General features: G+C 52.2%; 1 protein-coding gene across 1 annotated transcript in view; it reads right to left on the reverse strand.

Moving 5' to 3' along the window:
* Positions 1 to 26,779, reverse strand: part of BBS1 (Bardet-Biedl syndrome 1) — a 121,847-nt gene extending 95,068 nt beyond the window's left edge. Inside the window, exons 1-7 of the mRNA XM_075325628.1 lie at positions 26,661 to 26,779; positions 25,238 to 25,308; positions 22,280 to 22,314; positions 21,930 to 22,202; positions 20,632 to 20,678; positions 19,725 to 19,763; positions 19,558 to 19,630 (exon numbers count right to left, since the gene is read on the reverse strand). Of these exons, the coding sequence (XP_075181743.1) occupies positions 19,558 to 19,630; positions 19,725 to 19,763; positions 20,632 to 20,678; positions 21,930 to 22,202; positions 22,280 to 22,314; positions 25,238 to 25,308; positions 26,661 to 26,692 (570 nt within the window). The 5' untranslated portion in view covers positions 26,693 to 26,779. The remainder of the gene's footprint in view (positions 1 to 19,557; positions 19,631 to 19,724; positions 19,764 to 20,631; positions 20,679 to 21,929; positions 22,203 to 22,279; positions 22,315 to 25,237; positions 25,309 to 26,660) is intronic.
* Between the last annotated feature and the right edge of the window lie 939 nt (positions 26,780 to 27,718).

A 27,718-nucleotide genomic window follows, 5' to 3' on the forward strand; every position in this document is an offset into this window, starting at 1 on the left:
GTCGCTACCTCTCCTGACTCCGGCTGGCGAAGCAGCACCGGGTCGGAGCATTGCACACAATGGGGGTCATCGGAGCCTGCCGGTAGATTAGCCCCACATGCAGCACACGCAGTATACACAGCCCTTTTTGCCTTGGCCGCCTTGCGTTTTGAGGATGACATGTTGCTGCTTCCACAGAGCGATCTGGGATATGCAGCCAGAAGCAACCTCACAGTGCAAGAAATACAATATCTATATATCTGTGCACAGTACACCGATACACTGTGAGGCACTAGAGGGACCAGCACAGACAAATCGCTTACCGCCCGCTTAAAAAAGCGGGTGTGTGGTCGCCAGATAGCCCCTAGTCCAGGTCTCCCAGAGCCTTGCGTCCTTCCTCCAGCCAGGCATGCATGTAATGGCTGCCGGCATCTCGAGAGAGGAAGGGGGGCGGGCCCTGGGCGTTCCTGGCCAAGAGCGGGAAGCCTGCTTCCCTCTGTGCCAAGTGAGAGGGCTGGAGCATGTAAATCAGGCTCCAGCCCTCGTCGCTGCTAGCGAACAGCGTCTCTCCCCTACCCTGAATGACAGGGTGGGGGCGGGAACGAATCGGAGCTGCCGGCGTCCTAGGCCCAAAAAGCCGGGGACTAAATTTATAACCGCCGCCGCCGTAAAAGCGCGGACGGCGGATCCCCGGCGCACCACAAGTCACAGCAGCGCCGCCCGATCCAGAGGGGGTCGGCGCTGCGTTCCCATACACAAAAAAGTCCCCCAGTAATCTGTAGGGACACCAACTCCACGTTGCGGTCCCCGGCGCACTACAACACCCAGCCAGCCCGGAGTGTGTCTGTGCCTGCCGGGGACACAGAGTACCTGTATGATGCAGGGCCTGTCCCTGATCGTACTCCTGCTCCGTCTCCATCAGGTTCTAATGGGTCTGTGGATGGAGCCCGGCATCAGAGCTGAGAGGCCGGCAGGATCCCACTTCCACAGAGCCCTACCAGGGGATGTGGAAGGAAAACAGCATGTCAGGCTCCAGCCCTGTACCAGCAATAGGTACCTCAACCTTACAACACCATCCAGGGGTGAGAAGGGAGCATGCTGGGAACACTATATGTGTCCTCTTTTCTTCCATCCGAAACAGTCAGCAGCTACTGCTGACTAAAATCTGTGGAGCTATGCATGGAATGTCTGACCTCCTTCGCACACAAAGCTAAAAACTGGAGAACCCGTGATACCACGGGGGGGTATAGCCAGAGGGGGAGGGGCCTTGCACTTTTAATGTAGTGCTTTGTGTGGCCTCCAGAGGGCAGTAGCTATACCCCAATCGTCTGGGTCTCCCAATAGAGCGCTGAAGAAAGTATTACACTTAAAAGTGTAAACCCCTCCCCTCTGCTATAAACCCTCCCGTGCATCACGGGCTCCTCAGTTTTGGTGCAAAAGCAGGAAGGAGGAAACTTAGAAATTGGTCTAAGGTAAATTCAATCCGAAGGATGTTCGGAGAACTGAAACTATGACCAAGAACAATTCAATCTGCACAACATGTGTACACAAGAAATAATAGCCCGAAGGGAACAGGGGCGGGTGCTGGGTCTCCCAATTGGAGCTAGAAGAAAAGGAATTTACGGTAAGTAAACAAAATTCCCTTCTTCTTTGTCGCTCCATTGGGAGACCCAGACAATTGGGACGTCCAAAAGCAGTCCCTGGGTGGGTAAAAGAATACCTCGGTAAAAGAGCCGTAAAAAACGGCTCCTTCCTACAGGTGGACAACCGCCGCCTGAAGGACTCGCCTACCTAAGCTGGCATCTGCCGAGCGTAGGTATGCACTAGATAGTGCTCCGTGAAGGCGTGCAGACTCAACCAGGTAGTCTCCTGACACACCTGCTGAGCCGTAGCCTGGTGCAGTAACGCCCAGGACGCACCCACGGCTCTGGCAGAATGGCCTTCAGCCTTGAAGGAACCGGAAGCCCAGCAGAACGGTAGGCTTCAAGAATTGGTTCCTTGATCCATCGAGCCAAGTTGACTTGGGAGCTTGCGACCCTTTACGCTGGCCAGCGACAAGGACAAAGAGCGCATCCGAGCGGCGCAGGGGCGCCGTACGAGAAATGTAGAGTCTGAGTGCTCTCACCAGACCTAACAAGTGCAAATCCTTTTCACATTGGTGAACCGGATGAGAACAAAAAGAAGGTAAGAAGATATCCTGGTTGAGATGAACGGAGGATACCACCTTCGGGAGAAATTCCGGAACCGGACGCAGAACCACCTTGTCCTGGTGAAACACCAGGAAGGGGGGCTTTGCATGACAACGCTGCTATGTCAGACACTCTGCGGAGTGACGTGACTGCCACTAGGATGACCACCTTCTGCGAAAGTCGTGGAAAAGAATATCAATCATTGGCTCGAAGGGTGGTTTCTGAAGAGCCTGTATCACCCTGTTCCGATCCCAGGGTTTTAGCCGACGCTTGTAAGGAGGGACTATGTGGCAAACCCCCTGCAGGAACGTGTGTACCTGAGGGAGTTTGGCTAGACGCTTTTGGAAACCACACAGAAAGCGCCGAAACTTGTCCCTTGAGGGAACCGAGAGACAACCCCTTTTCCATTCCGGATTGAAGGAAGGACAGAAAGTGGGCAAGGCGAATGGCCAGAGAGTAAAACTCTGATCAGAGCACCAGGATAAGAAGATCTTCCACGTCCTGTGGTAGATCTTGGCGGACGTTGGTTTCCTGGCTTGTCTCATAGTGGCAATGACCTCTTGAGATAACCCTGAAGACGCTAGGATCCAGGACTCAATTGGCTACGCAGTCAGGTTGAGGGCCGCAGCATTCAGATGGAAAAACGGCCCTTGAGAAAGCAAGGCTGGCCGGTCTGGCATTGTCCACGGTTGGCCTACCGTGAGATGCCACAGATCCGTGTACCACGACCTCCTCGGCCAGTCTGGAGCAACAAGGATGGCGCGGCGGCAGTCGGATCTGATCCTGCGTAACGCTCTGGGCAGCAGTGCCAGAGGCGAAATACGTGAGGCAGTGGAAACTGCGACCAATCCTGAACTAATGCGTCTGCCGCCAGAGCTCTGTGATCTTGAGAACGTGCCATGAATGCCGGGACCTTGTTGTTGTGCCGGGACGCCAATAGGTCGACGTCCGGCTTCCCCCAGCGGCAACAAATCTCTGAAACACGTCCGGTCGAAGAGACCATTCCCCTGCGTCCATGCCCTGGCGACTGAGAAAGTCTGCTTTCCAGTTTTCTACGCCGGGGATGTGAACTGCGGAGATGGTGGAGGCTGTAGCTTCCACCCACAGCAGAATCCGCCGAACTTGCTGGAAGGCTTGCCGACTGCTTGTGCCGCCTTGGTGGTTGATGTATGCCACCGCCGTGGCGTTGTCCGACTGAATTCGGATCTGCCTGCCTTCCAGCCATGGCTGGAACGCTTTTAGGGCTAGAACACTGCCCTTACCTCCAGAACATTAATCTGGAGGGAGGACTCTGCTGAGTCCATGTACCCTGAGCCCTGTGGCGGAGGAAGACTCCCTGACAGACTCGCGTCCGCCGTGACCACAGCCCAGGATGTGGGCAGGAAGGATTTTTCCTTCGACAAGAGTGGGAAGAAGCCACCACTGAAGGGAGGCCATGGCTGCCCGAGAAGGAGCAACGTTCTTGTCGAGGGACGTCGATTTGCTGTCCCATTTGCGGAGAAAGTCCCCATAAAGTGTGCGCAGATGAATCTGCGCAAACGGAGCTGCCTCCATTGCTGCCACCAACTTCTCTAGGAAGTGCCTGAGGCGCCTCAAAGGGTGTGACTGGGCTCGAAGGAACGATTGCACCCCTGTCAGTAGTGAACGCTGTTTGTCCAGCGGAAGCTTCACTATCGCTGAGAGAGTATGAAACTCCATGCTGAGATATGTCAGTGATTGGGCCGGTGTCAATTTTGACTTTAGGAAAAATTGATGAACCACCCGAATCTCTGGAGAGTCTCTAGGGCAATGTTCAGGCTGTGTTGGCATGCCACCCGAGAGGGGGCCTTGACCAGCAGATTGCCTGAGAGTAGGACCGCTACCACCGTTGTCATGACCACCGTTGTCATGACCTTGGTGAAGGCCCGTAGGGCTGTCACCAGGCCGGCAGTTAGTGCCACGAACAGAAAGTGTTCGTCCCCTATGGCGAAGCGCAGGAAGCGCTGATATTCTGGTACAATCGGCACGTGGAGATAAACATCCCTGATGTCGATTGATGCTAGGAAGCCTCTTTGGGCCATCAAAGGCGATGGCAAGCGTCCGTTGAGCAGTGTGAAGTCCAGAACAGGGCGGAGTGATCCGTCCTATCTGGTACCACGAACAAGGTGGAGTAAAACCCGCGACTACGTTCTTGAATGGGAACGAGGATCGCAACTCCTCCTGCCTTCGGAGTGTTCACCGCCTGGAAACGTGCATCGGCTCGTTCGGGGGACGGAGATGCTCTGAAGCAACGAGTCGGAGGACGAGAACTGAGCTCTATCCTGTGACCGTAAGACAGAATGTCTCCTCTGTGCACGGCGGAGGATGAAGAAGGGAATTTTGTTTACTTACCGTAAATTCCTTTTCTTCTAGCTCCAATTGGGAGACCCAGACAATTGGGTGTATAGCTACTGCCTCCGGAGGCCGCACAAAGTACTACACTTAAAAGTGTAAGGCCCCTCCCCTTCTGGCTATACACCCTCCCGTGGGAGCACGGGTCCCTCAGTTTTAGTGCAAAAGCAAGAAGGAGGAAAGCCAATAACTGTTTCAAAAACCAAATTCAATCCGATAGACAATATCGGAGAACAGAACTTATCAACATGAACAACATGTGCACCCGAAACACAAAACCCTAAGAAAAACAGGGCGGGTGCTGGGTCTCCCAATTGGAGCTAGAAGAAAAGGAATTTACGGTAAGTAAACAAAATTCCCTTCTTCTTTTTCGCTCCTAATTGGGAGACCCAGACAATTGGGACGTCCAAAAGCAGTCCCTGGGTGGGTAAAAGAATACCTCATGATAGGGCTGTCAAGCAGCCGTTTCTTACAGGTGGGCTACCGCCGCCTGAAGGACTTGTCTACCTAGGCTGGCATCTGCCGAAGCGTAGGTATGCACCTGATAATGCTTGGTAAAAGTGTGCAGACTCGACCAGGTAGCCGCCTGGCACACCTGCTGAGCCGTAGCCTGATGCCGTAATGCCCAGGACGCACCTACGGCTCTGGTAGAATGGGCCTTCAGTCCAGAAGGAATCGGAAGCCCAGCAGAACGGTAGGCGTGAAGAATTGGTTCCTTGATCCACCGCGCCAAGGTGGATTTGGAAGCCTGCGACCCTTTATGCTGACCAGCGACCAGGATAAAGAGTGCATCCGAACGGCGCAGAGGCGCCGTGCGGGAAATGTAGATCCTGAGTGCCCTCACCAGGTCCAACAGATGTAAACCTTTTTCAAATTGGTGAACTGGATGCGGACACAAAGATGGTAAAGTGATATCCTGATTGAGATGAAAGGAAGATACCACCTTGGGAAGAAACTCTGGAATTGGACGCAGAACCACCTTGTCTTGGTGAAACACCAGGAAGGGAGATTTGCAAGATAACGCCGCCAGCTCTGACACTCTCCGAAGAGACGTGACCGCCACTAGAAACGCCACTTTCTGAGAAAGCCGAGAAAAGGAAATCTCTTTCATAGGCTCGAAAGGCGGCTTCTGGAGAGCAATTAGAACCTTGTTCAGATCCCAGGGTTCCAATGGCCGCTTGTAAGGGGGGACAATATGACAAACCCCTTGCATGAACGTGCGTACTTTAGGAAGTCGCGCTAGGCGTTTCTGAAAAAATACGGATAGCGCGGAGACTTGACCTTTAAGAGAGCTAAGCGACAAACCTTTTTCCAACCCAGACTGCAGGAAGGAAAGAAAAATAGGCAATGCAAATGGCCAGGGAGAAATTCCCTGAGCAGAGCACCACGATAGGAATATCTTCCACGTCCTGTGGTAGATTTTGGCGGAGGATGGTTTCCTAGCCTGTCTCATGGTGGCAACAACTTCATGAGATAAACCCGAGGTCCTTAGGATCCAGGACTCAATGGCCACACAGTCAGGTTCAGGGCCGCAGAATTCAGATGGAAAAACGGCCCTTGAGACAGCAAGTCTGGACGGTCTGGTAGCGCCCACGGTTGGCCTACCGTGAGATGCCACAGATCCGGGTACCACGACCTCCTTGGCCAGTCTGGAGCGAAGAGAATGGCGCGGCGGCAGTCGGACCTGATTTTGCGGAGCACTCTGGGCAACAATGCCAGAGGTGGGAAAACATAAGGTAGCCGGAACTGCGACCAATCTTGAACTAGGGCGTCTGCCGCCAGAGCTCGGTGATCGTGAGACCGTGCCATGAAAACCGGAACTTTGTTGTTGTGCCGTGACGCCATCAGGTCGACGTCCGGCGTCCCCCAGCGGCGACAGATCTCCTGAAACACGTCCGAGTGGAGGGACCATTCCCCTGCGTCCATGCCCTGGCGACTGAGAAAGTCTGCTTCCCAGTTTTCCACGCCTGGGATGTGAACTGCGGATATGGTGGATGCTGTGTTCTCCACCCACGTTAGAATCCGCCGGACTTCCTGGAAGGCTTGCCGACTGCGTGTTCCCCCTTGGTGGTTGATGTACGCCACCGCTGTGGAATTGTCCGACTGAATCCGGATCTGCTTGCCTTCCAGCCACTGTTGGAAGGCTCGCAGGGCAAGATAGACTGCTCTGATTTCCAGAACATTGATCTGAAGGGTGGACTCTTTCTGAGTCCACGTACCCTGAGCCCTGTGGTGAAGAAACACTGCTCCCCACCCTGATAGGCTCGCATCTGTCGTGACCACCGCCCAGGATGGGGGTAGAAACGACCTTCCTGTTGACAATGAGGTGGGAAGAAGCCACCACCGGAGAGAGTCCTTGGCTGTCTGAGAGAGGGAGACGTCTCTGTCGAGGGACGTCGACTTCCCGTCCCATTGGCGGAGAATGTCCCATTGTAGGGGGCGCAGATGAAACTGCGCGAAAGGGACTGCTTCCATTGCTGCCACCATTTTCCCTAGGAAATGCATGAGGCGCCTCAAGGAGTGCGACTGGCCCTGAAGGAGAGATTGCACCCCTGTCTGCAGCGAGCACTGCTTGTCCAGTGGAAGTTTCACTATCGCTGAGAGAGTATGAAACTCCATGCCAAGGTATGTTAGTGATTGGGTCGGGGTTAGATTTGACTTTGAAAAGTTGATAATCCACCCGAACCTCTGGAGAGTCTTCAGTGCCACGTTCAGACTGTGTTGGCATGCCTCTTGAGAGGGTGCCTTTATTAGTAGATCGTCCAGATACGGGATCACAGAGTGACCCTGCGAGTGCAGGACTGCTACTACTGCTGCCATGACCTTGGTGAAGACCCGAGGGGCTGTTGCCAGCCCGAAAGGTAGCGCTACGAACTGCAGGTGTTCGCTTCCTATAACGAAGCGTAGAAAACGCTGATGCTCTGGCGCAATCGGCACGTGGAGATAAGCATCTTTGATGTCTATTGATGCTAGGAAATCTCCTTGAGACATTGAGGCGATGACGGAGCGGAGAGATTCCATCCGGAATCTCCTGGTTTTTACGTGTTTGTTGAGCAACTTTAGATCCAGGACGGGACGAAACGATCCGTCCTTTTTTGGTACCACAAACAAATTGGAGTAAAAACCGTGACTTTGTTCTTGAAGAGGAACAGAAGTCACCACACATTCCGCCTTTAGAGCGGCTACCGCCTGCAGCAGAGCATCGGCCCGGTCGGGCGGTGGAGAAGTTCTGAAGAAACGAGTTGGAGGACGAGAGCTGAACTCTATCCTGTACCCGTGAGACAGAATGTCCCTCACCCAACGGTCTTTGACCTGTGACAGCCAAATGTCGCCAAAGCGGGAGAGCCTGCCACCGACCGAGGATGCGGAAAGAGGAGACTGAGAGTCATGAGGAAACCGTCTTGGTAACGGTTCTTCCTGCTGGCTTTTTTGGGCGTGATTGAGTCCGCCAAGAATCTGAGCCTCTCTGATCCTTTTGGGTCCTCTTGGACGAGGAGAATTGGGACCTACCTGAGCCTCGAAAGGACCGAAAACTAGACTGACCCCTCCTTTGTTGGGGCTTGTTTTGTCTGTGTTGAGGTAAGGATGAATCCTTACCCTTGGAGTGTTTAATGATTTCATCCAAACGCTCACCAAACAGTCGGTCACGAGAAAAAGGCAAACTGGTTAAGCACTTCTTGGAAGCAGAATCTGCCTTCCATTCTCTCAACCACAGGGCTCTGCGTAAAACCACGGAGTTGGCTGACGCCACCGCCGTACGGCTCGTAGAGTCCAGGACAGCATTAATCGCGTAAGACGCGAATGCAGACATCTGAGAGGTCAATGGTGCCACCTGCGGAGCAGATGTACGTGTGACTGAGTCGACTTGTGTAAGCCCAGCTGAAATAGCTTGGAGTGCCCATACGGCTGCGAATGCTGGCGCCAACGACGCTCCAATAGCTTCATAGATGAATTTCAACCAGAGTTCCATCTGTCTATCAGTGGCATCTTTAAGTGCCGCTCCATCCTCTACTGCAACTAAGGATCTAGCCGCAAGCCTGGAGATTGGAGGATCCTCCTTGGGACACTGGGTCCAGCCCTTGACAACGTCAGGGGGGAAAGGATAGCGTGTATCTTTAAGCCTTTTAGAAAACCGCTTATCAGGATAAGCGTGGTGCTTCTGGATTGCGTCTCTAAAGTCAGCGTGGTCCAGAAAAGAGCTTAATTTACGCTTGGGATACCTGAAATGGAATTTCTCCTGCTGTGAAGCTGACTCCTCCCCAGAAGGAGCTGGCGGAGAAATATCTAACATCTTATTGATGGACGCTATAAGATCATTCACTATGGCGTCACCATCCGGTGTATCTAGATTGAGAGCGGTCCCAGGATCAGAATCCTGATCAGATACATCCGCCTCATCACACATAGATTCATCCCGCTGGGATCCTGACCAGTGAGACGAAGTTGAGGGCCCCTCATAGCGAGCCCGTTTAGGTTGTCTGGGACTGTCGTCCGAGTCAGAGTCGTCACCCTGGGGTGCGTGTGACACCTCTGGAGCACGGAAGTGTTCCAGCTGAGGGGGACCAGGGAGCAATGATTCAACCGTGTCCATGGTCTGAGTAACTGGTCTAGACTGTAATGTTTCAAGAATTTTAGACATAGTCATAGACAATCTGTCAGCAAAAGCTGCAAACTCTGTTCCTGTCACCTGGACAGCATTCACAGGTGGAACCCCCTGGGTCACGTCTAGCAGAGGCCCCGGCTGTGTAAGTGTCACAGGGGCCGAGCACTGCACACAATGGGGGTTAGCGGAACCTGCCGGTAGAACAGCCCCACATGCGGTACAGGCAGTATATAACGTCTGTGCCTTGGCACCCTTGCGTTTTGCGGACGACATGCTGTTGCCTCCTTGTAATCTAGGAGGGTATATAGCCGAGAAAACACCAGCGACCGCACAGTGCAAAGTATTTGCAATACAAAATACTAAGTACACAAACGGCACAAGTGGGGGTGAGCCCTTGAGGGCTGCTTACCGCCCGCTGAACAGCGGGTATGAGGCCTCAGAATCCCGTGTCTGGGTCTCCCTGTCTTCCCTCTGCAGCTCAGCGTGCAGGCAGGAATGGCTGCCGGCGTTGTGTGCAGAGGGGCGGACCGTGGGCGTGCCCAAACAAAAGTGCGGGAAACTGCGTCCCCCTGTGCCTAGTGTGAGGGCTGGAGTATGTAAAAAAGACTCCAGCCCTCAGCGCTGATGCTCTATACGGCGTCCCGCCCTCCTCCTGACTGGCAGGTGCGGAGGCGGGAACGAGACGAACTAGGCCGCAAAAACCGGGGACTGTAGTAATAAGCGCGGCCGTGATATATGCACGGCCAGCGCGGAAGTCCCCGGCGCACCACAAGTCACAGCAGTGCGCGACTGACCCCAGCGGCCTGGCGCGACCATTCGCCCTAGTCTACCCACTCAGCTGAGCTGTAGTGAGGAAATGGCACAAGCGCAGCAGCGCTGATGTCCCCGGCGCACTAACACACCCAGCAATGCTGCGGTGTGCGCGCGTATGCACGGGGACACAGAGTACCTTGACGGAGCAGGGCCCTGTCCCTGACGATACTCAGCTCCATATCCAGCGCTTCTCCAGGGGCTGCAGATGGAGCACGGTCTCAGTGCCTGGAGACCGGTAAAATCCCACTTCAGCCAGAGCCCTAATGGGGATGGAGAAGGAATCAGCATGTGGGCTCCAGCCTCCGTACCCGCAATGGGTACCTCAACCTTAACAAACACCGCCGACAGAAAGTGGGGTGAGAAGGGAGCATGCTGGGGACCCTGTATGGGCCCTCTTTTCTTCCATCCGACATAGTCAGCAGCTGCTGCTGACTAAACAGTGGAGCTATGCGTGCGTGTCTGACCTCCTTCGCACAAAGCAAAAAACTGAGGGACCCGTGCTCCCACGGGAGGGTGTATAGCCAGAAGGGGAGGGGCCTTACACTTTTAAGTGTAGTACTTTGTGCGGCCTCCGGAGGCAGTAGCTATACACCCAATTGTCTGGGTCTCCCAATTAGGAGCGAAAAAGAAAATACCACCGCCTGAGGTGTCAAAGACGCTAATTGCGAAGCACAGGATGACCGCATTGATCTGAGCAGAGCAGCTGAAATAGCCTGGAGTGCCCACCCCTGCAAAGGCTGGGGCAACGGACGCGCCTATGGCTTCATAGATGGATCTCATTAGGAGTTCTATCTGTCTGTCCGTGGCATTCTTGAGCGTGGGCCCGCCAGCCATTGCTACTACAGATCTAGCCGCCGGTCAAGAGACTGGAGGGCACTCTATGACACTGAGCCCAAACCTGAACAACGTCAGAGGGGAAGGGACAACGTGTGTTATAAGGCGTTCTGTGCTTCTGGACAGTATCTGTGAAGCCTTGAGAGCCACGTCCGGACAGAGTCCTGGGTTGCGACCTCCGCCCCATCCTCTAGAGGGTCCTCAAGCTGAGACCCTTGAAGAAGTCGGGGAAGATTCCAAGCAAGGCTGCTTAGCCGGACTGGGACTGCGGTTCGTGCTGGAGTTCACCACGTAATAACTAGAGGCCACCCCAGGAACACGCTTCGTCGCAGACCGATAGAGGCCTGGGGCGATCCCGCAGTGCCCGGGGCCTGTGTAAGGGGCCGGGCTGGACTGCAAACTCCTAGTCTCTTAGCCGACCATTTGTCCATAGCCTGAGACATGGATAGTGAAAATGACCCAGAGAGTTTCTCAGCAAGCTGTAACTCTGTCCCTGTGTGGACAGGGAACGCCGGAGAAGCTCAACAGTGCCCCCGACACCGGCTGAGCGAGAGCCACATGACCCGAGCAATGTTCACAGTGATCACTGAGGATACATATGTACCGCCAAACTGTGAAACTGCATACAAACATTATATATCCATATATACAGTGCATCCCATATACAGTTCATCACTCTAGGGGGCCCAGCATCGAGAAGAGGCCCCCTGGTGTACCGACCCTGAAGCAGTATGTGCTGCTGACAACATGGCTGTCGGCGTACAGTGGATGGGGATGCCGTGGGCGTAACCCCAAAAGTGCGGGAATCTGGTGCCCTGAGTGAAACGTGAGGGAGGCGGAGAACAGCCAAGTGTGCTCCAGCCGTCACTGCTAGCCTCCGACTGACCGTCCCGCCCTTCCCCCTGACTGGCAGGGCCAGGGGCGGGAGTTTAAGGCGCTAGGCCGCAAAAGCCGGGAGCTAAATTACAGACCGCGGCCGGCCAGCAGGCGCGGTCGGCGCGGTAGTCGCCAAGTCTGAGGCGAAGGTGCTCTGAGTACCTTGCGGGGATCAGTGCCGTAGCGTGAATAGTGAGGGGGGGCGGAGGACAGCGAAGTGTGCTCCGGCCCTCACTGTCGGCGTCAGCCCGACTGTCCCGCCCTTCCCCCTGACTGGCAGGTCCGGGGGCGGTAATGATTGAACAGTGCCCGGGAGGACTGTAAGGCTTCTCCTGGAGTAGCCAAAATTCAACAGTGCGACCATACATGTATAGCATAGAAGCATATATATATAGATATGCCTGGGCCTCCCTGGTGTCTCTCCTCTCCAGCGTCAGAAGTGCTGACAGTAATGGCTGCCGGCACTCTGTGGGGAGGAGGGGGCCGTGGGCGTGCCCTAGAAAGTGCGGGAATCTAGTGCCCCACTGTGCTGAGTGAGGGGGGAGGAGGATACAGAGTATGCTCCAGCCCTCAGCGCTGACGTCCTGTGCAGCGTCCCGCCCTTCCCCTGACTGGCAGGCCTGTGGGCGGGAATATGCGATACTAGGCCGCAAAAGCCGGGGACTAAATTTATAAACGCGGCCCGCAAATAAGCGCGGCCGGCGCGGAAGTCCCCGGCGCACTAACACACCCAGCAGTGCTGCAGTGTGTATGGCACAAGCGCTCCATGCGCAGTCCCCACGGGGACACAGAGTACCTCACAGCGCGGCCGGCGCGGTGGTCCCTCGGCGCACTAACACACCCAGCAGTGCTGCAGTGTATATGGCACCAGCGCTCCATGCGCGGTCCCCACGGGGACACAGAGTACCTCACAGTAGCAGGGCCTTGTCCCTGACGATACCCGGCTCCTGTCCAGCAGATTCCCCAGGGGCTGCGGAGGGAGCACGGTCCCCTGTGCCTGGAGACCGATTAGGATCCCACTTCACCCAGAGCCCTAAAGGGATGGGGAAGGAAAACAGCATGTGGGCTCCAGCCTCTGTACCCGCAATGGGTACCTCAACCTTAACAACACCGCCGACCAGAGTGGGGTGAGAAGGGAGCATGCTGGGGGCCCTAATATGGGCCCTCTTTTCTTCCATCCGACATAGTCAGATGGGAACCCGTATGGGGCATTACTATAAGAAGAGGACCAGTAAGAGGGTCATTACTGCAGGATATTGGTCAGAATTACTAGATGATGCTAATTTTAAAACAACATTCCTGTATGGGGCCAATTTGGGTGAATTGTACATAAGTAAAAAAATAAATAAATGAAAAATAAAGTATGAAAAAAATATTTCTTTGTCGCTCCATTGGGAGACCCAGACAATTGGGTGTATAGCTTCTGCCTCCGGAGGCCACACAAAGTATTACATTTTAAAAAGTGTAACCCCTCCCCTCTGCTATACACCCTCCCGTGGATCACGGGCTCCTCAGTTTTGGTGCAAAAGCAGGAAGGAGGAAACTTATAAATTGGTCTAGGGTAAATTCAATCCGAAGGATGTTCGGAGAACTGCAAACCATGAACCAAAAGAACAATTCAACATGAACAACATGTGTACACAAAAAAACAACCAGCCCGAAGGGTACAGGGGCGGGTGCTGGGTCTCCCAATAGGAGCTAGAAGAAAAGGAATTTACGGTAAGTAAACAAAATTCCCTTCTTCTTTGTCGCTCCATTGGGAGACCCAGACAATTGGGACGTCCAAGAGCAGTCCCTGGGTGAGTAAAAGAATACCTCAATAAAAAGAGCCGAAAAAACGGCCCCCTCTTACAGGTGGGCAACTGCCGCCTGAAGGACTCGCCTACCTAGACTGGCGTCTGCCGAAGCATAGGTATGCACTTGATAGTGTTTCGTGAAAGTGTGCAGACTAGACCACGTAGCTGCCTGACACACCTGCTGAGCCGTAGCCCGGTGCCGTAATGCCCAGGACGCACCCACGGCTCTGGTAGAATGGGCTTTCAGCCCTGAAGGAAGCGGAAGCCCAGAAGAACGGTAGGCTTCGAGAATCTGTTCCTTGATCCACCGAGCCAAGGTTGACTTGGAAGCCTGCGAGCCCTTACGCTGGCCAGCGACAAGGACAAAGAGCGCATCTGAACGACGCAGGGGCGCCGTGCGAGACACGTAGATCCGGAGTGCTCTCACAAGATCCAAAGAGTGCAAATCCTTTTCACACTGGTGAATTGGATTAGGGCAAAATGAAGGCAAGGAGATATCCTGATTGAGATGAAAAGGGGATACCACCTTAGGGAGAAATTCCGGGACCGGACGCAGAACCACCTTATCCTGGTGAAACACCAGGAAGGGGGCTTTGCATGACAGCGCTGCTAGCTCAGACACTCTCCGAAGTGATGTGACTGCCACTAGGAAGGCCACCTTCTGCGAAAGACGTGATAGAGAGACATCCCGCAGCGGCTCGAAAGGTGGTTTCTGAAGAGCCGTTAGCACCATGTTAAGATCCCAGGGTTCCAGAGGACGCTTGTAAGGTGGGACTATGTGGCAAACTCCCTGCAGGAACGTGCGGACCTGCGGAAGCCTGGCTAGGCGCTTTTGAAAAAAACACGGAGAGCGCCGATACTTGGCCCTTGAGAGAGCCAAGTGACAAACCCTTGTCCATTCCGGATTGAAGGAATGAAAAAAAAATGGGTAAGGCAAACGGCCATGGAGTAAAACCGTTATTAGCGCACCAGGATAGGAAGATTTGCCAAGACCTATAATAGATCTTGGCGGACGTAGGCTTCCTGGCCTGTCTCATGGTGGCAATGACATCCTGAGATAACCCTGAAGACGCTAGGAGCCAGGACTCAATGGCCACACAGTCAGGTTGAGGGCCACAGAATACAGATGGAAAAACGGGCCTTGTGACAGCAAGTCTGGGCGGTCTGGAAGCGCCCACGGTTGACCCACCGTGAGATGCCACAGATCCGGGTACCACGACCGCCTCGGCCAGTCTGGAGCGACGAGAATGGCGCGACGGCAGTCGGACCTGATCTTGCGTAACACTCTGGGCAGCATCGCCAGAGGAGGAAACACATAAGGCAGTCGAAACTGCGACCAATCCTGAACTAACGCGTCTGCCGCAAGAGCTCTGTGATCCTGAGACCGTGCCATGAATGCCGGGACTTTGTTGTTTTGCCGTGACGCCATGAGATCGACGTCCGGCGTTCCCCAGCGGCGACAGATCTCTCGAAACACGTCTGGGTGCAGAGACCATTCCCCCGCGTCCATGCCCTGACGACTGAGAAAATCTGCTTCCCAGTTTTCTACGCCCGGGATGTGAACTGCGGAGATGGTGGAAGCTGTGGCTTCCACCCACTGCAGAATCCGTCGGACTTCCTGGAAAGCTTGACGACTGCGAGTGCCGCCTTGGTGGTTGATGTATGCGACGGCAGTGGCGTTGTCCGACTGGATACGGATCTGCCTGCCCTCCAGCCACCGATGAAAAGCCAATAGGGCTAGATACACTGCCCTTATCTCCAGAATATTGATCTGAAGGGATGACTCTATCGGAGTTCCCTGAGCCCTGTGGTGGAGAAAAACCGCTCCCCACCCTGACAGGCTCGCGTCCGTGGTGACCACAGCCCAGGTTGGGGGTAGGAAGGATTTTCCCTGTGACAGAGAGTTGGGAAGGAGCCACCACTGAAGTGACGTCTTGGTTGCAAGGGAAAGAGAGACGTTCCTGTCGAGGGAAGCCGAACTCCTGGCCCATTTGCGGAGAATGTCCCATTGGAGTGGCCGAAGATGGAATTGCGCGAACGGGACTGCCTCTATAGCTGCCACCATCTTCCCCAGGAAGTGCATGAGGCGCCTTAAGGGGTGTGACTGACTCCGAAGAAGGGATTGCACCCCTGCCTGCAGAGAAAGCTGTTTGTCTCTCGGAAACTTAACTAACGCTTGCTGGGTATGAAACTCCATCCCAAGGTACGTCAGTGATTGGGTCGGTGTCAACTTGGATTTCGGGAAGTTGATGATCCACCCGGACCACTGGAGAGTCGCCAGAGCGACAGATAGACTTTGTTGACACGCCACCCGAGACGAGGCCCTGACTAGGAGATCGTCCAAGTAGGGAATCACCGAGTGGCCCTGGGAATGCAGGACCGCCACAACGGATGTGTAACCATGAGACAGAATGTCTCTCACCCATCGGTCTTGAACATGTGGCCACCAGGCGTCGCCAAAGCGGGAGAGCCTGCCACCGACCGAGGATGCGGTCAGGGGAGGCCGAGAGTCATGAGGAAGCTGTCTTGGAGGCAGTGCCTCCTGCGGCCTTTTGTGGGCGAGACTTGGATCGTCACGCATAGGAGTTCCTCTGGCCTTTCTCCGGCCTGTTGGACGAAGAGGATTGGGACTTGGCGGAGGGACGAAAGGACCGAAATCTCGATTGAACCTTTCTCTGTTGAGGTCTCTTAGGTTTGGCCTGGGGTAAGGAGGAATCCTTTCCTTTGGATTCCTTAATAATCTCATCCAATCGTTCGCCAAACAAACGGTCGCCAGAAAACGGCAAACCGGTTAAGAACCTCTTGGAAGCCGAATCTGCCTTCCATTCGCGCAGCCACATGGCCCTGCGGACTGCCACAGAGTTAGCGGATGCTACAGCTGTACGGCTAGCAGAGTCCAGGACGGCGTTCATGGCGTAGGATGAAAAGCCTGACGCCTGAGAGGTCATAGACGCAACTTGCGGAGCAGAATTATGTGTGACAGCATTAATCTCAGTCAGACAAGCCGAGATAGCTTGGAGTGCCCACACGGCTGCAAAGGCCGGGGCAAAAGACGCGCCCGTGGCCTCATAGATGGACTTCACCAGGAGCTCAATCTGTCTGTCAGTGGCATCTTTTAGCGATGAGCCATCTGCAACCGACACCACGGATCTAGCCGCCAATCTTGAGACTGGAGGATCCACCTTGGGACAGTGAGCCCAACCCTTAACGACTTCAGATGGGAAGGGGTAACGCGTGTCAGTGAGGCGCTTAGTAAAGCGCTTGTCCGGGACCGCTCTGGGCTTCTGGACAGCGTCCCTGAAGTTAGAGTGATCAAAAAACGTATTGCGTGTACGTTTGGGGAACCGAAACTGGTGTTTCTCCTGCTGAGACGCCGACTCCTCTACAGGAGGAGGCGGGGGAGAGAGATCTAACACCTGGTTGATGGACGAGATAAGATCATTTACTAAGGCGTCCCCCTCAGGTAGGGCGACGTCAGGGTCAGAGCCCTGAGCTGCGACGTCCGCCTCGTCCTCCAGAGAGTCCTCTAGCTGGGATCCCGAGCAGCGAGAGGAAGTCGAGGAAGAGTCCCAGCGAGGCCGCTTAGCCGGTCTAGGACTACGGTCCGGGCACGAGTCTTCCGCCTGAGACCGAGGGGCCAACCTATGAGCGCGCTGTGGCGCGGACCGAGAGGGGCCTGGAGGCGACGAGCCAACAGGGGCCGGGGCCTGTGAAGGGTCCGGTCTGGACTGCAAAGCCTCTAGCAGCTTAGAAGACCATTTGTCCATAGACTGTGCAATGGATTGAGAAAGTGACTCAGAGAGTTTCTCAGCAAAAGAGGCGAACTCTGTCCCTGCAGCCTGGTCAGGGGGAGCAGGGGGGTCTACATGAGCCGAGGGGCCCACCAGTGTCCGAGGCTCCGGCTGAGCAAGCGAAACAGGGGTCGAGCATTGCTCACAGTGAGGGTAGGTGGAACCCGCAGGTAACATAGCCCCACAAGAGGTACAGGCCACAAAAAAACCCTGTGCCTTAGCAGCTTTGCTCCTTGTGGACGACATGCTGTTGTCTCCTAGGAGAGTGATCACTGAGGGTATATGGGAAAGGGGTATACAGCCCACCGAACAGATAGATATAGATATATACGTATCTAATCCGGCACCCTAGGGGGACCAGCACCGGGTGACCGGTGTGGCTTACCGACCGCTAACGAGCGGAGTGTGTCCTCCAGATTCCCTGCCTTTTATCCACCGGAGCTGCAGAGCTGTTCACTGAGAATCCTCCACCGGCAGAATGCCAAAAAATGGCTGCCGGAGCTCTCAGGGGAGGAGTGGAGCCGTGGGCGGCGCCAGCAAAGTGCGGGAATCTGGGGTCCCCACAGTGATCAGTGAGGGGGGAGGAAACATGCAGGATGCTCCAGCCCTCACATCCGACGTCAGGTCGGTAATCCCGCCCTTACCCCTGACAGGCAGGCCCGGGGGCGGGATTTTTGCGACTAGGCCGCGATGAAGCCGGGGACTAAATTTGAGACCGCGCCCGACAAGCAGGCACAGTCGGCGCGGAAGTCCACCGGCCTCCTGAATTCAGCAGCCGCCGCGGCTTCCGGGAAGAAGGTGCGCTCCCTGCACAGTCCCCTATGGGGACACAGAGTACCTTTGAGTTGCAGGGCCCGGTCCCTGAGGTTGAAGAGGCTCCGGTCCGGCAGGTTCCCACAGGGGCTGCGGATGGAGCACGGTCCCAGTAAATGGATGACCGCTTAGGATCCCACTTCTCCCAGAGCCGCTTAAGGGATGGTGAAGGAGACGGCATGTGGCTCCAGCCTCTGTACCCGCAATGGGTACTTCAACCTTAACAACACCGCCGACGTAGTGGGGTGAGAAGGGAACATGCCGGGGGCCCCGTGGGGGCCCTCTTTTCTTCCAACCGACATAACTAAGTTGAGAATGCATGAGTGGATGTGTGCCTCCTTCCACATAAAGCATAAAACTGAGGAGCCCGTGATCCACGGGAGGGTGTATAGGCAGAGGGGAGGGGTTACACTTTTTAAAGTGTAATACTTTGTGTGGCCTCCGGAGGCAGAAGCTATACACCCAATTGTCTGGGTCTCCCAATGGAGCGACAAAGAAATTATTATTATTATTGTTCTCTTTTTGTAGTAATGTACCCATCCTAGTCTCCATCTTGTAGTAATGTTCCCCACCCTAGTCCCCAACTTGTAGTAATGTCCCCATCCTAGTCTCCATCTTGTAGTAATGGTCCCCATCCTAGTCTCCATCTTGTAGTAATGGTTCCCACCCTAGTCCCCAACTTGTAGTAATGTCCCCATCCTAGTCTCCATCTTGTAGTAATGTCCCCATCCTAGTCTCCATCTTGTAGTAATGTACCCATCCTAGTCCCCATCTTGTAGTAATGTACCCATCCTAGTCTCCATCTTGTAGTAATATCCCCATCCTAGTCTCCATCTTGTAGTAATGTATCCATCCTAGTCTCCATCTTGTAGTAATGTACCCATCCTAGTCTCCATCTTGTAGTAATGTCACCATCCTAGTCTCCATCTTGTAGTAATGACTCCCTATACTGGTGCCCTTCTTGTAGCAATAACCTCCATCCTGGTCCCTTTCTTGTAGCAATGCTCCCCCATCCTGGTCCCCTTCCTTCAGCAACAACCCCTATCATGGTCCCATCTTGTAGTAAACTTCGCTCTTCACATACACAAAAGAGAAAAAAAAAAGAAGGGATTCTGTTTCACCTGTTCCCCGTTCCTTTCGCTCAACAACTTTTCTGCACAGCCGGGACGGTGCATGGCAGCGACATCACACGCCGTTGCGCCAGCACCCTGACGTCAACTGTTGGCATCTGACTGGCCACCGGCCTGCATTGGTATTGCGGTGCAGAGAGCTGTTCTCTTTGTTGCAATACATTTCAATTGAATATGCATCCTAAGACCTACATTCAATTGAAAAGAAGGTTTTAACAGCTATGGGACGGGCTGCAATCACCAAGGGGTCTACGGTGTGTGCGGACAGCATAAAAAAAGCCTAAGGGGCTGCACGCTCTTAGGAACGCTGCATACATTTCCCTTGTAGAAGGATCTTTGATTTATTTAACCTAATATTGTTACCTGTCGTTTCAGTGGCATCAGCTTATAGGTGTTCACAAAAGCCTCCAACTCCTGTTCATCCAGCATAAGGAAACTGTGAGGGCAAGGGGACAGAAGCATTCAGTATTGTATACTTATGAAGACCAAAAAGGGATAAAGTTGACCGGTAAACACAGAACTATACGTACCGAAGTGATCTGACTGACAGAGGAACCTCGGCTTTATCTCTGTAAGTAGTAAAACAATACTGTAAACACTATGTATGAATTCAATCCATACGACTGCTAACATTTTGACACAGTATGTGAACTAACAATCACCCTTCCTACAGATATGTGATGCAATATGCGCCCTATGGGACCAAACTACTAATGTCTGGTCATTTATATGGACAAAAACATTGTGACACCTCCAGGAGCTTTTCTGACCTTACAGTCTGCATCCACTGACATTAAAAGGAGTCTGGCCTCTGTAGATATAACAACTGCCGCTCTTCAGGGAGGACTTTCGACAAGATTTTGGAGGCGTCAGTGGGAATAGTTGCCCCTTCATCCAGAAGAGAATTTGTGAGGTCAGACCCTGGGGGGCTCACAATATCTGGTCTAGTTCATGGGGTTCAGGTCCGGCCGTCATGTTCTTTTCAACCAACTCCTCAACCATGTCTGTATGGACCTTGTGCTCTGGGCACAGTCATGGGGAACAGAAAAGGGCTGTCCCAAAATTGTTCCCACAGAGCTGGAAGCTACAATGTCTTATACTGAATCATTAAGATTTCCTTTCACTGGATGTAAGACCCCGGAGATCAGCCCAGGCCATTACCCTTCTCCAATGATCTTCTGACATTAACCAAACCCATACCCATCCATCAGACAATAGATGGAGAAGTTGATTTGTGACATTGCTGATTTATGTAAAAGTATGTTGAAACGACAGAGACCAATGAATGGAAACCATGCTGCTACTTCTGGTTCTCCAATCTATGATGCAATATATATATATGACTATTTAACAAATGTCATTGAATAAACAATTTTCTATGTAGCGCACAGTCCTGATTATTCCATATATATCTGGATGACAGACACTTCTTCCTACCTTATTCCATCCAACATCTCTTTCAGCGTCATGGGGTCGATTTTGTCCTGTGACAGATGGAAAAAAATATACTTTTCAGTAAAAATTGGTTAATAAAATGTTTGCAAACTGCACTTCTGCGTCATCTCTTGCCCTGAATGTAATCTCATCTGGTAAACCTGACTATATCTGAAATTGAGCAGCTGATACCCAGTACCATGCTCGATACTCGTAACTAGCATTTTGGATGATTGGATGCGCGCGACTGGAGTACTGAGTATAATGGAAGTCAATAGGGAACTTGAGCATTTTTGAAAATTTTCCGGAAAAATGCTTGAGTTCCCCATTGACTTCCATTATATTCAGTACAAAAGTCGAGCCCGTCCTTACGACTCAGCTGCTTACGAGTACTGAGCACCCGAGCATGGTAGTGCTCGCTCATCACTAGTTACGAGTACTGAGCACCCGAGCATGGTAGTGCCCGCTCATCAATAGTTACGAGTACTGAGCCCCTGAGCATGGTAGTGCTCACTCATCACTAGTTACAAGTACTGAGCCCCTGAGCATGGTAGTGCCCGCTCATCACTAGTTACAAGTACTGAGCACCCGAGCATGGTAGTGCCCGCTCATTACTAGTTACGAGTACAGAGCACCCAAGCATGGTAGTGCTCGCTCATCACTAGTTACGAGTACTGAGCACCAGAGCATGGTAGTGCTCGCTCATCACTAGTTACGAGTACTGAGCACCAGAGCATGGTAGTGCTCGCTCATCACTAGTTACATGTACTGAGCACCCGAGCATTGTAGTGCCCTCTCATCACTAGTTACGAGTACAGAGCACCCGAGCATGCTAGTGCCCGCTCATTACTAGTTACCAGTACTGAGCACCCAAGCATGGTAGTGCCCTCTCATCACTAGTTACGAGTACAGAGCACCCAAGCATGGTAGTGCCCGCTCATCACTAGTTACCAGTACTGAGCACCCGAGCATGGTAGTGCCCGCTCATCACTAGTTACGAGTAGAGCACCTGAGCATGGTAATGCCCGCTCATCACTAGTTACGAGTACCAAGCACACGAGCATGGTAGTGCTAGCACATCACTAGTTACGAGTACTGAGCACCCGAGCATGGTAGTGCTCGCACATCACTAGTTACGAGTACCGAGCATGGTAGTGCCCGCTCATCACTAGTTACAAGTACCAAGCAAGGTAGTGCCCGCTCATCACTAGTTACAAGTACAGAGCATGGTAGTGCCCGCTCATCACTAGCAATTATATTTTTAGATTGTGTGAGAACCTAAATAACTTCCTTGCTCATACCTCTTTAGCTTGGTCCCACACTTCCTTCTCTAGAGGGTTGACCTCAAGCGCTGGCAAAGTGAATTTGAAGTAAGGTCTCAAGTTCTTGTACACATATATGAAGGGTCCGGAGGCCACGGCCACAGCCGGAGTCCTTGGTTCATTCTGATCCATTAAGAAGGTTGCGACGCCAGTTGGCATGTCGAGCAACGCATTCTCAGACATCAGACTTGTGCCCTTATAGACTTTTAGCTTCATGTTATACGGTCCACTGCCAATATCGCCAGCCACCATCTGTGTGAAGGAATATCGATGTGTTCAAATACACGCCACTGTATGTCACATGTCCTGTGGATCATCTCAAAACGTACCTTAAAATCACCGTCTCCATGTAAATCGGCGAGAGCTGAAGGAGGAAAGAAAATATGTCAATGTAACTTTGTTGGTGCCAGTGGTCTTGGGAGCTGGTAAGGCAAAACACAACCAAACTTGTGAGCCCATACAAGTGTATAGGCCGCTTTACACGCTGCGATATCGTGACCGATATCGCTAGCGTGGGTACCCGACCCCATCGGTTGTGCGACATGGGCAAATCGCTGCCCGTGGCGCACAACATCGCCCAGACCCGTCACACGTACTTACCTGACCGGCGACGTCGCTGTGACCGGCAAACCGCCTCCTTTCTAAGGGGGCGGTTCGTTCAGCGACGTCACAGCTGCGTCACTGAACCGCCGCCCAATAGAAGCGGAGGGGCGGAGATGAGCGGACGAACATCCCGCCCACCTCCTTCCTTCCGCATTGCCGGTGGACGTAGGTATGGAAAGGTTCCTCTGGTGTCACACGGAGCGATGTGTGCTGCCGCAGGAACGACGAACTACATCGTTACTGCTGCAGCGATATTCGAGAGGAGACCCCCATGTCACCGATGAGCGATTTTGCAACGATGCAAAATCGCTCAAAGGTGTCACACGCAACGGCATCACTAAAGCGACCGGATGTGCGTCACAAATTCCGTGACCCCAATGAGATCGCTTGAGTGATGTCACAGCGTGTAAAGCGGCCTTATCAGTCTGTACTGCACCTATATATACCTTCCAATTGTATTTCTTGCACTAATCCAATAGAAAAAAGTACCCAATTGATATGCTGCACTGTGCATGGGACAAAATAACCCTAAATCTACATGGAGATCAGTATGTCTATGTTCCTAAAATTCACATAACAAAAAAGGATCTGCAGGTGTGATCATACTATAGTAGTGCAAAATAAATAAGAAACAATTGTCTAAAAGACTTATGCATCTTTTGTAATAACAAGCAACTATCCTTCTGCGTCTTAATCCCTAGTAATCTACCTAATCCATGTGAAGTAAGAACAGAAGATTTCCCCATGACTGCTTTCTAATATGTTATGCTATAGGCGTGGACTCGACAAGATCCCTGAAGGAGTCATGAAGTATCCGGCACTGAAACGTTAACAACAGATACTTAGAATCGTGTAAGGTTCGGCCATCATGGATCAGATTTGTGTGTGCGGTACATCCCACAAATGCTTGATTGGATTAAGATCTGGAGAACAAGGCATCACATTGAAATCATCATCATGTTCCTCAGAACATTCCTGAATCAGTTTAGCTTTGAGGCAGGGACCTGATCCTGAAGACGGAGGCCACTGCCATTGGGAGTATCATAGTACAGTGGAACCTTGGTTAACGAGAACAATCCGTTCTGGTACTGTGCTTGTTAACCAAGTTACTCGTTCAGCAAAGCAAGATTTCCCATAGGAAATCATTGCAATGCAGACAATTTGTTCCACATCTTGTTAAATGTCCCATCCTGGTCCCCTATTGTGCCATTCCACACACGTACAAACACACACAAACACATATTATGCTCACCTTACCTTCCGTTCCATCGCCGGCCTCCTGGTTCCCGTAGTTCACCGATACACATCCTGTATCGGGTAACCATCACGACGAGGGAGGAACTTCCGCTGCCAGAGCACTGACTTCAAGGGCAGGAGCCGCTTGCCTCTGATTGGTCAGCGCGCTGCCTTTGAGAAGCGGCTGATAGCGGAAGTTCCGGCATCGGTTGCGATGGTTACCCGATACACATCCTGTAACTACAAGAACCATGAGGCCAGCGATGGAACGGAAGGTAAGGTGAGCATAATATGTGTGTGTTTGTGTGGACTGTAAGAGCGGGTTAGAGCGCGGTGGATGTACGGAACCGGAAGTGTGTGCGGTGAGTATTTTGCTCATTCGGCAAAGCTTGCTCGTAAACTGAGTTACAAGTTTACAGCAAGCTTTGCTCATTAAACGAAATACTTGCTAACTGGGTTACTCGTTAAGCGACGTTCCACTGTATAGAACCAAGGTCCCCAACCGTTCTGACCTTGAGGGCCACATTCAGCTCTGAAAGGGAGTAGCAAGCCCCATCCAAGTCCTGATCCCCCTCACAGTAGTTGACACCCAGAGACCCCATTACTGGTATAATGACAGCCAAAGCTTTTTGACAGAAATTACACTAAGGCAGCATACCAAGATCCAGGGGTTCCTACCTTACCCACTTTCAGATCTGCTCTTCTATGTGGTGCTCCTCACAAAAGTCACCATCAGGAGACCTGCTCTTCAGAGCTTTTGGCTAGACATGGAGCTTGTGGACCAAGCTGAAAGACAGCCGTGAGACACACATCACGGATCCACGAGCCACATGTGGCTCCTGGGCCACTGGTATAGAGGATTACTCAGCCTACAACAATGTTTAGGTAGCAGGTATGAGTCAGAGTAATAGCCACATCAATGCCGTGACCAAAGGTTTCCCAGGACATCACACTGTCTCAGCTGGTATTCTGATTGGCTGCAGCGGTCGCATGGCACATCATTATGGAAAGTCAGGTTGTCTATAGGGACCGGTTGACAATAAGGCGAAGGAACTAAAGTGGGCCTGATCATAATGCTCTTTTTTCCATCAGGGGGTTATCGACTGCAAAAATCCTCAACAAATGGAGCTTGTTGTGTATTTTGCCTAAATTCAGTAGTTACAGATCAACAACAAAAATTAACAAAATATAAAATCAGTACAAAAGGTCAATTTTCGCACCGTGTGGACGAAAAATGGAAAAATCACAATCAATTGCTGTAACTGTAACGCTGCGGGTATTCGGTGCGAACCAGTACTTACACCCCTGGCAATACTGTACAATCAGCTGGGGTATTAAAGGGTTAAAAGAGACATTACAAGTGGCCATAATATAGGACCAATAGCCCAATTATTAGTACCCAGCCGCCTGCAGCCACTGACAGCTACTCTTACCGGTGGATCACTTACCGATACAGGAGGAGAATATATTCAGACCCGCAACCGGATCATAATGAGCGTCCAGCCATTTTGAGGACTCACTAAAGATACATAAATGAAAAATTAGAATTAAAACCTTGAGAAGGAAAAGAGCTGAGTACATTAGGAACAGCCCTTCTAGTACTACAGCAGAGACGTGGGTCATGGCTTGTACCTATATTCTGTGGATGGAGAATGGTGGCGGTGACCCTGTGTACATTACTACCATTGCCGTCCCTATAATGGCTGCACCACTCATTCTTATAAGGACTGATAAACCCTGGTAGCTGAGCAGGAAAAAAAAAATTTTATCACCAGGTTTTTGCCATCTCATCTGCGAGCAGCATAAGGCAGGGGCAGAGATCCTGATTCCAGCGATGTGTCACTTACTGTGCTGCACTTTTCATAGAATCACTGTTTTATCAGTAGAAGATTTTCACTAGACCTGCCATGTAGTCCTCCAAATTCATGAGCGCTGTATAACACCGCCCCCAGCACTGATGGCAGCTTTCTGCCTACCCACAGTGTACACAGATATCTGCCAATCTGTGGTGTGAGCTGGGTTATACAGCACTCAGCATTCAGAGAACTCCTACCGTAGCTTTTCAGCAGAGAAAACTGTGATTTTACCAAAACTGCTGCAAGCAGCCCTGTAAGTGACATATCCCTGGAATCAGAGTTTCTGCCCCTATATCATGCTGGGGAAGCAAAAATCTGTTAACCTTTCCATAAAGGACCAGTATGATTGCTGCGTCCAGTACTGATCTTAACTGCCCGTCACAGTCAGGGGGCGTATGTATGGTGCGGGCTCAGCAGGTGAGCCTGTGCTGGGCAGATGCCGGCTGTGTTATACCATCAGCACCAGTGAGAGATAGTTGTGTAACCCTTTAGATGCCACTAGCGGCAATTAAATGGCTTGGCTGCCATTGTGGGCGCATAAATAGTACCCCTCCTGCCCCTCTCTACCATGCAACGTGACTGCAGGGTGCCAATTGGGGGTCTGATTATGGTCCCACTATGAAGCCCACCTAAAAATAAGCAACATACAAATACATTGCATGTATCACAAATCCGTATCAATAAACTCTACAGCTCAGTGTGGAAAATAAAAAAAATCAAAAGGGACACCCCCCACACACTAAAAAAGCATTCAATTAGGAAGGGGTTAAAAGCCCAAATTGTTCCTGGTGTTTTGCAGCAGTGAAGGTGTTAATAATAGTAATGGCCTAAGTGGTCCTCTGGGTGCAAGGAAGGGGTTAATGCTGCCATTCCCGGTATCTAGTGCGCTCTGCTCCATCACTAGTGTGTGGAGAGAGAGTAGAGGCCCCCACGGCCATTCCCCTCCCTACAGGTCCCCTTATTCTCCACTACGTGACGGTCTCGGGAGCCGCCATGACGCACGGACACGTCTCACCCCTCACGGCCGCTGTCGGATGAGGACGACATGGCAGCGGCCGCCCTCCGCACAGAGCTCCGTTCACACCTCAGGCCGCTTCACTGTTGTCAGGGCAACCGCCACGTCTAGCGCTAATATTATTGTCCCCGCCCTCTGCAAACTTTGATTGGACGATCATCAGGACAAATATCCCTCTTTTTTTTTTTCTTTCATAAAACTTTATTGACCTAGACGTTACAAAACAAAATTGTAAATATGGTTAAAAATGTGTGAATATTGAATGTGTTGTCTGTCTGCACACAATTACCTGACAGACATCTGTGCCCATGCATAATGAGACACCCTGCTCCAGAGCCATGGCCCCTGAGATACCTTCACGTAGAGGTCCCTTCTTATAAGCAGCAGGCCTATAGGCTGCTCTGTGGGGTCAGGCCATTCCTAGTGATATGTTCCTATTAGGCCAAGTTCACACACTGAATATTTGGTCAGTATTTTACCTCAGTACTTATAGCCAAAACCAGGAGTGGAACAATCAGAGGAAAAGTATGAACCACGGGCACCATTTCTGCATCTATCACCCACTCCTGGTTTTGGCTAAAATTACTGAGGTAAAAAACCCACCAAATACTCAAACGTGCACATGGCCTAACAAATTCGTTCACAGTTCCTTGTTTTAGCCGCCATGTTGGTCCATGGCAGCTGGATACAAACCCTACTGACCACCTCTTACCAGGAATCTATGGCACCTCTTTTATTTTGTGCACTCGATGCAATATCCTCATTGTGGTGTGACCCACAGATGACGTTGCTGTGTGTGGGTCTACTAATCTGGGGTCGGAGGTGGTCAGTGGCCATGTGAATACCTTTACTTATTTCTAGTTACTAGTAGTGATGAGGAAGCACTACAATGCTCGGGTGCTCGGTACTCGTAACTAGTGATGAGCGGGCACTACCATGCTCGGGTGCTTGGTACTCGTAACTAGTGATGAGTTAGCACTACCATGCTCGGGTGCTTGATACTTGTAACTAGTCATGAGTGAGCACTACCATGCTTGGGTGCTTGGTACTCGTAACTA

Source organism: Anomaloglossus baeobatrachus, chromosome 10 (assembly GCF_048569485.1).
Source record: "Anomaloglossus baeobatrachus isolate aAnoBae1 chromosome 10, aAnoBae1.hap1, whole genome shotgun sequence".
In the NCBI taxonomy this organism is placed as follows: domain Eukaryota; kingdom Metazoa; phylum Chordata; class Amphibia; order Anura; family Aromobatidae; genus Anomaloglossus; species Anomaloglossus baeobatrachus.